The sequence below is a fragment of the Melopsittacus undulatus genome, chromosome 12 (genome assembly GCF_012275295.1).
Source record: "Melopsittacus undulatus isolate bMelUnd1 chromosome 12, bMelUnd1.mat.Z, whole genome shotgun sequence".
In the NCBI taxonomy this organism is placed as follows: domain Eukaryota; kingdom Metazoa; phylum Chordata; class Aves; order Psittaciformes; family Psittaculidae; genus Melopsittacus; species Melopsittacus undulatus.
Genome location: NC_047538.1, coordinates 463955 through 476687, shown reverse-complemented (window position 1 = coordinate 476687; position 12733 = coordinate 463955). Strand labels below are relative to the sequence as shown.

General features: G+C 59.7%; 1 protein-coding gene across 3 annotated transcripts; it reads left to right on the top strand.

The window, feature by feature from the left end:
• The first annotated feature begins 343 nt into the window (after positions 1-343).
• On the top strand, positions 344-11217 carry PRODH (proline dehydrogenase 1). Of its 3 annotated transcripts, none has more exons than XM_034068469.1 (14): positions 344-548; positions 788-996; positions 5720-5754; positions 6078-6227; positions 6357-6421; positions 6805-6921; positions 7041-7120; positions 7363-7444; positions 7710-7802; positions 7985-8179; positions 8340-8515; positions 8606-8704; positions 8856-8944; positions 10349-11217. In XM_034068469.1, exons 2-14 carry the CDS (start codon positions 839-841, stop codon positions 10534-10536), a joined length of 1527 nt encoding a protein of 508 aa, XP_033924360.1. In that variant the 5' UTR covers positions 344-548; positions 788-838; the 3' UTR covers positions 10537-11217. The 3 variants fall into 3 exon arrangements, with proteins under 3 accessions (XP_033924360.1, XP_033924361.1, XP_033924359.1); XM_034068470.1 differs by having other exon boundaries at positions 345-548; positions 8033-8179; XM_034068468.1 differs by lacking the exons at positions 344-548; positions 5720-5754 and having other exon boundaries at positions 919-996.
• Positions 11218-12733: the final 1516 nt, after the last annotated feature.

Here is a 12733-nt window from a genome sequence, read left to right as displayed (position 1 = left end):
AAGGGCACGGGTCTCTCTTTGCCCCCGCCCCCCCCCCCCGCCAAGGGCACGGGGATTCCTTCAGCCCACCCAGGGCACCCTGGGGTCCCCTCCTGCCCCTCTGTGCCCTCGGGAGGGATGGAGCTGACCGAGGGGATGGGAACCGGGTGCGCGGGGCAGTGCGAGCCCGGTGCCGGGCGGCGGGGCGGGGCGGGGCGGTGCCGGGCGGGCCATACTTAAGGCGGTGGCGCGGTACGCGCGGCCCTGCCGTGTCCATGGCTCCCTCTCTCACAGTCCGGGTGCTCAGCGCTGCCGCCCGCCTGGGCGTCCCCCGCCGCCCGCGCTCCGCACCCGCCACCGCCCCCCTGCCGGCTGCGGGCAGCGGGGCCCGGCAGGAGCTGCCGCCGCCCCCTCCCCCGCCGTGGGGCGCGGAGCGGGACCCGCCGCCGGCCGTGGATTTCGGGGACACGCGGGAGGCGTTCCGCAGCAAGAGCAGCGCCGAGCTGCTGCGCGGACTCGTGGTGCTGGGGCTCTGCGCTGTGGGGCCGCTGGTGGAGCACAACCGGGAGGTGAGGGGCTGGGGCTGGTCCCCGGGCGCGCCGGGGGGCGCTGCCGGTTCTGGACCGCGGGAGAGGGTGCCGGTGTCGGAGGGTTCCCCGGGGTTCTCGCTGTAGAGAGAGTGCCCGCTCCGGCATGTCTCGAGCCTAGAGGGTTCTCTTTGAGGGGGTTGCCCGCTTTTCGAGGTGCTGGTCCCGGGGGGCTGCCGTTGCGGAGCTCTGCTGGTTGCTGATCAGCTGTTGTTCCGCAGCTGCTGCGGCTGTGCCAGCGGGTGCTAGGGCAGGCGCTATTCGAGCGGCTGATGAAGATGACCTTCTACGGGCAGTTCGTGGCCGGGGAGGACCAGGAGGCCATCAAGCCGCTCATCCGGCGGAACCAGGCGTTCGGCGTGGGCGCCGTGCTGGACTACAGCGTGGAGGAGGACCTGAGCGCCGAGAAGGCCGAGCGCCAGGAGCTGGAGTGAGCGAGCGCGGGGACCCGGGAGGAGGCGGTGGCGGGACAGCGCGCGCGTGGCGCGGGACTTGGCCGAGCCGCTATTGGCTGCGCCCGCCCATCCCCCCTGCTCCTATTGGCTGCGGGATGTTGTGCGTCACGGCCACGCCGACCGGGGCGAACTCCCCGCCACCAACACCCCCCGGGTGCCGCCAGCCCCCCCCCACACCCTGCTGGGGTTGTGACCCCCCATTGCCCCTTCCCTCCTGGGTGCCGGCCCCCCCCATTGCCCATTCCTTCCTGGATGCTGTCCTACCGGGGATGCTTCCCCCCTGCCCACCCCAGGCAGCGTTCTCAGCCTCCCACCCTCTGCCAAGGGCAGGCTCCAGCCCAAAGCCGTTGGCAGTTCTCCACATCTCGGGCTCCACTTGATGCAGCTCCGCTCACGGGGTCGCTGTGTCACACTCACCGGGATGATGCAGCACTCCCCGAGAGAGGCTGCAGCAGTCCCGTCTCCCTGTGCACAGCTGGGGCACCATCCAGCTGTCACACACTTGTCACCCGTTAACAATACAGCACAAATGTCTTTTGGGGTGCCTGACATGTGGGGTTTGGGTCAGTGTCGGGGTGCAGATGCTGCTGTCTCCTTGCAGACACTGTTGGGAGCCTTATCTCTGCTTGCCACCTGGGTGCTGCTTATCAGGGACTTTCTTCTTGCTGTTGCTTGCCAGTAATCCCCATCTGTATGAGCATCCTGCTTGTCCATGGTGGGAGCAGTGTCCAGGCCACTTATGAGGGCAGCACTGGTGTGGGAGCTGCAGGTGATGCAGGGCTGCACCCATCCAGCCACTTCTTGCAGATTGTGCTTTGGCAGTTTAACATATAAATGCTTCCAAATACATTGCTGCAGCCTTGGGGTAGGTCTTTGGAAGGTGAAGAGCTGTGGTGTGTTCAGGAGCAGCTGCTTCTTCCCCACGGATGTTGTCCGTCACCATGGGGCTGAGCTGCTCACGGTGAGCTGGTGCTGCCCTTCCTTGCCTGGCTGTGCCTATAGTTAATCACCAAGGGCACCTGCATCCTGCCCAGGGGTGTCAGTGGTTTGGAAGCTCTCTGGGCTGTGCTGGTCCTCCTCCTGGAGCAGGTTTGGGGGTTGCATGTGTGGGGCTCCTTGCTAAGTGAGCTTTGCCTGTGCTGCATGGATCATTTCCACCCTTGTTACAGCCCTGCATTGGACCCCATTCCCTCTGATGCCACCCCACCTAAGCCCCAGTAGGGTTTGCTCCAACAGATGCTCAGTAAGGAGTGAAAAATGCCATCCTGGATATTGCTCAGGGATGTCACGGAGCAGGGATGAGCAGTGGGTGGCATTGGAAGGGCTGTTAGACCCTGGCCCATGCCAAGCATCACTCTGGGTCCTCCTTGGCTGTATTCAGGGGCAAAACCCCAAACTCTGCCAGTGCTGCTGAGCTGTGCTGTGGGAGGCTGAGAGGGATGAGCAGCCACAGTTCATGGGTGCTGGGCTCTGGAGCTGCACCCTTCCCTCCCGTCGGCACTTTGGGGTTTCACCCTGTGGCAGAGGCACAAACCAGATGCAGCCAGCAGGCTATTTGATATTCTGGTGCCAGCTGCTGTCGTTTCCCTGCTCTTCTGGAGCAAGCTGGAGAAGGCAGCAGGGAAATGCCCTTCTCCTGCCCCCAGCACTGTCAGGTGCCCTGAGTGGCTCTGCCATGCAGTGTGTGGACTTTGCTCCCTCTAGAGAGTCCTTGTGTGGAGACCTGATTATCTGTCCCCTGGGATTACAATCCTGCCTGGCAACCAGCCTCCCAGAGCTGACACCTCCCCTAGTCCTGCTCCCAGCACTGCTGTCACCTGTGCCCAGCACACTCATGCACGTGCTGTGGGTCCCCAGGATCACAGGGTGGTTTCTGCTTAGTCTGAAGCTGTGCAAGGGGGTTCTTGGCTGGTCCATGCTGGCAGCTCATGTGTGGACAGGCTTGAAGGACTCTTCTGCCAAGAGCTTTGCTTTATTCCTAGCTGCACAGTTTCACCCATAGCTCCAGCCTGGGCTTCATGTGACCGGGGGTTTTTCCTTGGATGTGGTAACTGAGGGACATCTTCTCCCTGCTATGCCCTCATCCGCTTTGCCAGACCTGTTTGCTGAGAAGCAAAGCAAATGCACTGTTCTCATGGCACCCATGGGTGAAATGGATTATTCCTGCTTAGTTCTGACAGAGGGATCTTTGTGCCTCTCCTGAGACTGTTTATTGGAGCCTGATCAGAAACTTCCCAACAGCCACACTCTGCTGTGTCAGCCAGATCACCCCCCTGCAACCCCATGGGCTGCATCAAGTCTTCATCACCTGCTTTACAGCATTTGCTTTGTGCATGGTTTGGGTGGCTGTGAGCTCCTGGGTCCTGAATGTGGCTCCTTCCTGTCACAGCCTGACAGGAGCATTTGGGCAGTGCCTGGAGATGTGCCCTGCTCTCAGTGTGCAGGAGGGATGGGCAGGTATGAGCTGGGTTAAGTGGCACTTGGCTAGCACAGGAATGGCTTTGTTGGCCAAGACTAACACTGCAAAGAAAGCAGATGGTGATCTCAAGGAAGAGCTGTTTCTGCAGCTGGAAGGAGCTTCCTTTATTCTGCTTGATGCAGAACAATAAAGCAAGCACCATGGCACGGCCTCGAATGCCCCCCTTGGAGAGCAAGGGCTCCATGCAGTCATGCTGCAGGAATGCTGCTGGAAAGGGTGTGTTTGGCTTCAGGAGCAGAAACCACTTCAAATTCAAGGGTGATGTTTGCTGATCTTGTGGGCAGCATTCACCCCAGGTAGGTCAGAGGAGGTTTTGCTCCCTGCAGCTTGTCCTCAGCATCTTAGATGCTGCACACAAGGTGTGCTTTGGGGTTCACAGCTACTGTGCTGCAGATGGGACCTGCCTGCAGGACCCATCTCTCTTGGCATGTTCTCAGAGTCACAGTAGTGTGTCCAGCTGAAACCTTCCCCTGCGCCACGCTGCTGGCTTCACAGGGACCCTCCATCCCTCTGCTCTGCTGTCATGAGGCCCCATGAACAGCACTGTGTGCAGCTCTGGTGTCCTCAACATAAGAAGGACATGGAACTGTTGGAGTGTCCAGAGAAGGCCAGGAGGATGATCAAGAGCTGGAGCATCTCCCATATGGAGACAGGCTGAGAACACTGGGGCTGTTCATCCTGGAGAAGAGAAGCTGTGTGGAGACCTCAGAGCAGCTTCCAGTGTCTGAAGAGGGCTACAGGGATGCTGGGGAGGGAATCTTCATTAGGAACTGGAGTGATAGGACAAGGGGTGATGGGTTCAGACTGAAACAGGGGAAGTTCAGGTTGGATATAAGGAAAAAGCTATTCCCTGTGAGGGTGCTGAGGCGCTGGCACAGGGTGCCCAGAGAAGCTGTGGCTGCCCTATCCCTGGCAGTGTTCAAGGCCAGGTTGCACACAGGGGCTTGGAGCAGCTGCTCCAGTGGAAGGGGTCCCTGCCTGTGGCAGGGATTGGAGCTGGATGAGGTATAAGGTCTCTTCCAACCTAAACCATTCAATGACTCACCATGGACTTCACTGACTCACCATGGACTTCACTGTCTCTTCTCCCACCCTCTGTATCTGGGGGAATAAAGCTTCTCGGGCTGTCCCCAGGGAGCAGCGCCTGCTGGACATGGTGCCTGCTGCTCCTCACAAGCTCTGGCTGCTCCTACCCCAGTTCACACCAGGCTTTGCTGCGCTTTGAGTGATGCGGAGCTGTTCCTGGCTCCAGGGAGCAGGAGGAAAGGGCTTGTCTCCACTTGCTTTTGCTTCCAGCAGCCCCTAATCCCTGTCACAGGGTTTCCATGTGGAAGAACATGTTCTGAGACTATGTCACGTGCCTCCGCTCTCTTGTGCAAGTCCTCTGGCTCCGGATGGGTGGCTTTGCTCACTGTGTTCTTTCCCACTGTTGGGTACAAGCGGTTTTGGGACAGTGACTTCAAGGCAGAGATGTCTTGGAGGAGATGGCTCTGCTGTCACTCAGGGCTGCTGTCCAGGGGCTGGCAGTGCTCCTGGGTGAGACCCAAGGTCTGTGGGCTGGATGAAGGTGTCATCAAGAAGGCTTTGCCGCTCAAGGAGGATCTCATGACTTGGCCAGTATCCCCCAGGCTGTCAGAGCCCTGTTATCACTGTGGCAAAGAGCTTGGGCTTGAAATTACATCTGAGGTCAGCTGGAGTTGAAGCTGAGTCTGTAAGTGACTGGCTACTGCCAAGGCACAGAGGAGCATGGGGCAGCTGAGCTGAAGCACAGGATCCACAGCTTGATGGGCCCTGCATCAAGCTCCCTGCTCCTGTTCTGGATGCTGCTGCCTGCAAAGTGGGAGGTGTTGGGTTGAGTTTGGTCCCACTCACTGAGCAGCATGGGCTGGTGTGCTGGAGATGAGCCCTTGGCCCCACCAAGGCTGACCTTGTCCTTGCCACGGGATGGGCTATTCAAGAGCAGTTCTGAACCCTGGGACAAAGCGTCCTCCCTGTGCTGTCTCAGGGCCTCCAGGTAACACTTGCCTGGATGGTGAAATTCCCTTGCTTTCCATGAGTTTGTCGCATCTGATGGCATTGGTGCCATCAGGCTGAGCATCACTTGATCCATTGGTGATAGGATGGTAAGGGAAATGCAAGGTCCAGGGTAGCAGCAGGGTAGCCTCAGAGTTGCAGGGAGTTGCTGACCTGGTCCTTATCTTCCCTGTTTCTCTTCTTAGCTCCTGCACCTCTGCAGCCGAGAAGGAGATGGGAGGTGAGTGGCCCAGCCTCTCCTGTTGATAGGAGGTAGCTTGAAGGCCCAGCTGATGGGGCAGGGCTTGACTGGTGTGGGGGAAGGACCCAGCTCCTGCAGCCTCAAAACATGAGCTGGATGAGGAGCATAGTGGTTCTTGGCCAGATGAGCAGAGGCTCATCCTTTGCTTGGGCAGCAGGGCAGGATGGGCATTCTGCAGCCTGCAGGGGCTCTGCCGAGGTCCAAGCCAGAGCCTCTCTCCCCTGCACCCATGGCAGAAGCCCCTGGGAGGTTCCAGGAGCTCAGCAGGGCTGCGGGGCCCATCTCCATCCTTTTCCCTTCAGGAGCAGAGCAAAGGGAGAAGCAATACCGAGCCCATCCAGGATTTGGGGACCGCCGTGGTGGGGTCATCAGTGCCCGCACTTATTTCTATGCTGATGAGGCCAAGTGTGACCAGCACATGGAGACCTTCCTACGCTGCATCGATGCCTCCAGTAGGTGCTCCACATGTCCTGAGGAGCCCTGCTGGGCCTGGGGACTGCAGGGACCCTGCAGCCCACTGCTGTACCTTGGTGCCCCAGCACCCTGCCTCCGGTCAGTTCTGCTGCTGTGACTCCATGCAGGTGGCAGCTCTGAGGACGGCTTCTCAGCCATCAAGCTGACAGCACTGGGCAGACCTCAGTTCCTGGTGAGTGCCAGGGCTCTGACCAAGGTGACATGGGGCAGAGCCAAGGCCATGGGTGATGCTTCTGTGGGGAAAGTACTTTGGGATGCCAGGCTTACTGCAGTGGCATCTCTACAGATATCAGAGGGCAGTGGACATCAACAGACTGTCCCCTGTGTGCCCAAGACCACTCTGAAGACCCTGCCTCAGCTTTTGGGGACACAAGAAGATCTTGGAAGTGTAAATTTTCCAAAGGCATGGGGGGTCCTGTACTGCTGGGCCTGGCACCTGCTTGGCCAAGGTGCGCTGCTGTAGGGTCAGGGTCTGCCATTGGGGTATGGTCTGGCAAAGCTGTGGCAGGATGGGGTGCTCCAGGCCGGGTGCCTCAGCTCAGGCTCCCTCCACAGCTGCAGTTCTCAGAGGTGCTGGTCAAGTGGCGGAGGTTCTTCCATCAGATGGCTGCGGAGCAGGGCCAAGCCGGGCGGGCAGCACTGGAGATGCGGCTGGAGGCAGAGAAGCTGCGGGTGAGGCGGGTGATGCCCAAGGGAGGTGGTTGTGCTGCCGGAGACACCTGCACCATCCCTGAGCCTGGAGCAGTAAGAACACTGCAGCCTCGTGGCACTGATGTTCCTTCTGGTGGCAGGAGGCCCTGGCCAACCTCGGCATCGCGACCAAGGCAGAGACCCAGCGCTGGTTCACAGGCGAGAACCTGGGCATAAGCGGGTAAGCTGCCTGTGACATGGGGACACTGAGGGCTCTTGTCTCTGTTCCTTGGGCTGTGGAGCAGCAGCAAAGGGATGTCTCCAAAGGGCAGCACTGGACTCAGTGGCCAAGCACAGAGGAGGTCTGGGTGGAGGTGACAAGACAGGTCAGGGTGGCACCTCCCTTGCTGGAGGGGTTGGGAGCTGGTAAAGATCTCCCTACCCCTGCAAGACACCAGCACAGAGCCAGCTCTCTGCTCCCAGCACCGTGGACCTGCTGGACTGGAACAGCCTGATTGACAGCCGCACCAAGCTCTCCAAGCTTCTGCTTGTGCCCAACATGAAGGTGGGTGTCCATCGGTGGTACCCTGGAGCAGCCACGCTGGGAGTAGGGTGCGGGTGCATGGGCTGGTGGCTGTGATACTGGCTGCTGTCTGTGCTAGCAGAGTCTGGCCACACTATGACCCACTGTGTGCAGCCAGCAAGCTGGCAGGGTGGGTGCTGGGAGCTGGGGTGGCAGCAGCCCCGTGGATGGGCTTCCCCCAGGGCTGTTTCTGCCCCATGGGTAAGGCTGGATGCAGGCCGGGTGTCACAACTTGTTTTGCTTTCAGACTGGGCAGCTTGAGCCTCTGCTCTCGCGCTTCACTGAAGAGGAGGATCTGCAGATGAAGAGGATGCTGCAGCGGATGGATGTTCTCGCCAAGGTAAGGGGGAGCTGGGGCCAGGGAAGGTGGGCATAGGCCCTGACACAGAGAGGGTGACATAGAATCAGAAACCTTTGAGTTGGAAGGGACCTTAAAGCTCATCCAGTGCCAACCTCCTGTCACGGGCAAGGACGCCCTCCACTACAGCAGACTGCTCCAAGCCCCATCCAACCTGGCCACAGGTATCAGGTGCCCCCATGAACATACCCCACATGTCACTCACCCCCCAGAGAGCCACAGAGACGGGCGTGAGGCTGATGGTGGACGCGGAGCAGAGCTACTTCCAGCCCGCCATCAGCCGCCTCACCCTGGAGATGCAGCGCCGCTTCAACAGGGACCGGGCCATCATCTTCAACACCTACCAGTGCTACCTGAAGGTGAGGTCTGGCTTCAGGCTGGGCAGGAAGGACCTGCTGGATGGAGACCTTGGCTGCTGAAGCCATGGTGATGCATAGCTCAGAGCTGGTTGCCTGGAGGCACAGGGCAGAGGTGGCACTGGTGCAATGACTTTGTGCCATCTCTTCCCCCTGGTCCCAGGAGGCTTATGACAACGTGACGGTGGACATGGAGCTGTCACGCCGGGAGGGCTGGCACTTCGGCACCAAGCTGGTCCGTGGTGCCTACATGGAGCAGGAGCGGGAGCGAGCAGCCCAGATCGGCTATGAGGATCCCATCAACCCCACCTATGAGAAGACCAATGAGATGTACCACAGGTAGGGGCAACCCCAGACATGGTCCTACCTCTCATCCCACCAGGTACAGGCTCCAGCGGCCTCACCAAGAGCCCCTGTAATGCCTTGCAGGTGCCTGGACTATATCCTGGAGGAGATCAAGCACAGCCGGAAAGCTAATGTGATGGTGGCATCTCACAATGAGGACACAGTGAAGTTCACCCTGCGCAGGTGACTGCTGGACACTCATGGCAGGGACTGGGGATCCAGCAGAGCTGCAGTGAGATGTGGCTTGTTGGGACTCCTGTGCTCACCCAGTGGGATGGTGCCCCATGTGCTCTGTTGTCTCTGCTGGTTCCTCATGCCGAGGCTTGGCTTGCAGGATGATGGAGCTTGGCATCCACCCCTCGGAGAAGAAGGTGTACTTCGGGCAGCTGCTGGGCATGTGCGACCAGATCACCTTCCCCCTGGGTGAGTGCTGGGAGCAGCAGGGATGCAGCAGTTGTGGTCCTGCCCATGGAGTCACCCCTGGGGTCTGCAGGATGGACAGAGCCAGGACATGCCTGTGAGAGCAGCACTGGCTGAGAGCAGTGCCCTGTGGCCTCTATCATGGAATCGGAATGGTCTGGGTTGGAAGGGACCTTAAAGCTCATCCAGTTCCAACCTCTGCCACAGGCAGGGACCCCTTCCACTGGAGCAGCTGCTCCAAGCCCGTGTCCAACCTGGCCTTGAACACTGCCAGGGATGGGGCAGCCACAGCTTCTCTGGGCACCCTGTGCCAGCGCCTCAGCACCCTCACAGGGAAGAGCTCCCTCAGAGGTCGGGTTCTGGGCCCAAGTGCACACTGAAGCCAGGTCACTGAGGAGCTTCTCACCCAGCACCCCCAAGTCCTTCTCAGGGCTGTTCCATCCAGTCTCCCCCAGCCTGCATCTGTGCTGGGGCTGGCCCTGCACCAGGGCAGGACCTTTCACTTGGCCTCATTGAACTCCATGAGGTTTGCACATCCCATCTCTCCAGCTTGCCCCTTCCCTTTCCCAGCTGTATGGAATGCTGTGACTCCTGCTTGGGGTTCTGGGAGGATGTAGGTGGAGAATCACATCTGCCTTTTGGAGGTCCCGTAAGACCATGATGGCTGCACAGGGAGATTCCCACTTTGGTCTATGGATTGTCTGAGGTGGGGCAGAGGCTGGTCCTGGCAGGCACAAACCTCCCTTGTATCCTCTGGCTCTGATGGAGTTGCACACCAAGCACTGGGCAACAGCCTCTTGTTTGACCTTGTGCTCTCCTCTGCCACTGGCCCTGGCAGTACTGCTGGGGCCCAGAACCAGGGATGCACAAGAGTCCAGGTCAGGGAATGATCCCCTGCCCACACTGGGGGCCAGCGCAGAGCTCTGCACCCAGGGGAGCTGTGGGAGGCAGAGGGGCCGTTGTCCAGCCCAGCCACAGCTCTGCCCCAGAGCTCACATCGCCAGCGGGGTTTGGCTGCAGCCTCCCCTGCTCATGCTGCAAAAATGTGTTAACTTGATGTTTCTGGTTGAACGCTTCTTGCCTTGGCCCAGCCCCGGCTCCCGACATTCCCAGGGCTCCTGGTGACCTCGGCGCCTTCCCAAGCTCCCTGTGCTAAGCAGGCTTGGCCTCATCCGGCTGCTCCCAGGCTTCCCTCCCCAGTGCAGGACCATAGCCTCCAGCTGCTGCATCCCTCCCATCTGCATCCTTTGCTCATTGGCACAGCCTGAGGGGCACTGGAGGGTTGGGAGGTGACGGGAAGGCTTTTGGCTTCCTTCTCCCCCTCTTTCATCTTTATTTTTCTCTTTTTTCCTTCCTTCCCCCTTTTCTGGTTTTCTTGGTCCTTTCCAACCCCTCTCTCTCCTCCAGGTCAGGCTGGCTTCCCTGTCTACAAGTATGTGCCCTATGGGCCGGTGCAGGAGGTGCTGCCCTACCTGTCCCGCCGGGCCCAGGAAAACAGGGGCTTCATGAAGCGCGCGAACCGGGAGCGGGACCTTCTCTGGAGGGAGGTCAAACGGCGGCTCCGTGCTGGCACCTTCTTTAGCTCCAGCCACTAACCCCAACTGTGGCTCCAGCCCAGCACCTCTTGTGCCTTCACCTATGCCCACTACTGCCATTCCCCAGCCTACTCCTGCTGCAGTTGCCCTTGAGTTTCCCTAGGACAGGACATGTCCTTGTTGCTCTTTGAACCGCACACACCTCCCAGAGGTCGCTACTGTAGGACTGCCCCAAGGGCTGTCCCCCCATCTCAGGGGCTGTGCTGTGTGAGCACTGCCCTGGGGCTTTCCCATTGTAACAGCAGGTTTGGCTGCCTGCTGCCTGCCATGGGCTCTGGGACAAGCTGGTCTCAGCCACACATTCCTCCAGCTTCAGCCAAGGCTGGGGCTTGTTTTGTTCCATCTCTGTGGAGGCAGTGCCATAGTGAACTGGGCAGGGGCATGCTCAGTCCTTGCTGTCTGACCCAGGGCAGCTGCTACCTGGCTGCTCCCCAGCTTTGCACAGCCCACCCCACGGGGCTCAGCAGAGCCTGGGCTTGTCCAGTGGGGCAGGAGGAGTGGGGAGAGGCAGCCAGCCCCTGCCCTGCTCGCAGTCCCCAGCTCTGGTCAGGTCTGTGTTGCAGGCAGGGGAGAGCCCTCAGAGCTGGAGCACAGCTCGGCTCTGCTGTACACTGGATTGATGGAGAACGGTGATGATTAAACCGCAGCTGTTTTTGCTCCTCTCTTCTGTTGTTCACAAAATCCCAGACTGGTTTGGGTTGAATGGACCTTAAAGCTCATCCAGTTCCAACCCCTGCCACGGGCAGGGACACCTTCCACTGGAGCAGCTGCTCCAAGCCCCTATGTCCAACCTGGCCTTGAGCACTGCCAGGGATGGGGCAGCCACCCCTGGAAGTTGCTGGGAACCATCTGTCCCTGGGCTGTGCATCATTGCCCGGGGCCCAAAGGAGGGTTTGTGCCTGCTCTCAGCCCCCTCCAGCTGCACACTTTGGCCAGGGCCAGGGCTTGAGGAATGGAGCCAGAGACAGGATCTACTGAGTGAGGCCAAACTTCGTGGGAATGAGAAGCTGTGGAGCTCTGCAATGGGCTTGGAGGGGATCAGGAGCCCTGGAGCATCCTCCAGGCTGCAGAGAGGGGATGGGAGCTGCAGGAGAGCCTCTCCCCACCCTGAGCTCTGCTCCTGGGGCCATTCACACTGGGGCCACCACTGCATTGAGTTAGGAGCAGCTTTCCCTGGGCTTGGCTGGAGCTCTGCAGGACCACAGGCAGCTCTGGGCTCCCCTGCCAGGCAGCTGGGGCAGCAGGTAGGCCCTTTGTTTCTGGTGAGCCACCCCCAAGGCAAGGGGGGGAGTTCAGGCTTTCAAGAGGTGCTTCCCTTCTGCTGTTTCTCCAACTAAGAATCCCCTGCCTTAAAGAACAGGAGGCTGCCTCCTGTCCACTTGTGCCACTGGATGCCCTGCCACCCCATAACCTCCATGCTCCCAGCAGCCTTTATCCATGCTCAGCCACAAAACAGCAACTGCCCTTTCTATATCTGGGTGTGCTGACCCAGCTGAACCCTCCCTATATCTCAGCCTTTTCCCACCCTGCTCAGTTTGAGCTCATGCTGCTGGAAGCTTCCTCCTTGTCCTGAAGGAAGAGGAGGCATCAAGTGGTGGCAGCTCTGCCGGTAGCCCCACACTGAAGCACACGTGCTCGAAAGGCCTGAAGCCTTCAGAAGGAACTGCAGATGGTGTGCAATGGATGACATCAACCACGCTCATGGAGCGCTTTCAGTGTTGCTGCACTGTTGGACTGAGGAGGGTCACTGACCAGGCTGGAGCTGTGGGGCTGCTGGGGGTGCCCCATGTGTCCCCCAGGTCCACAGATGTGTCTTTATGGTGGGTTAACTAGTTACTGCTCTGAAGTCTTCTGTTCCTGTTCAGGGTCAAGGTCCCTTGGTTCCACTATTGTGGGTACCACTTGGCTTCCACCGGTCTCTATGTGGCTCCCAGCAGGCTGAGCCCAGCACTGCCAGATGCATGGAGATGCCAGACACCAGGAGATGGACCCTGGGACAGTGAGGCACATAGAAACACAGAATTCCAGCCTTGTTTGGGTTGGAAGGGACCTTAAAGCTCATTCAGCTGCAGATCTCTGCCACAGGCAGGGACCCCTTCCCCTGGAGCAGCTGCTCCAAGCCCCTGTGTCCAACCTGGCCTTGAACACTGCCAGCAATGGGGCAGCCACAGCTTCTCTGGGCACCCTGTGCCAGCGC

Bases quoted from the DNA above. Each gene is read 5' to 3' on its own strand.
- PRODH (XM_034068469.1), top strand. From the start codon at position 839: ATGAAGATGACCTTCTACGGGCAGTTCGTGGCCGGGGAGGACCAGGAG. The intron at 7,121-7,362 runs GTAAGCTGCCTG...CTCTGCTCCCAG, and splicing joins GAGAACCTGGGCATAAGCGG to CACCGTGGACCTGCTGGACT. The intron at 8,516-8,605 runs GTAGGGGCAACC...AATGCCTTGCAG, and splicing joins ACCAATGAGATGTACCACAG to GTGCCTGGACTATATCCTGG.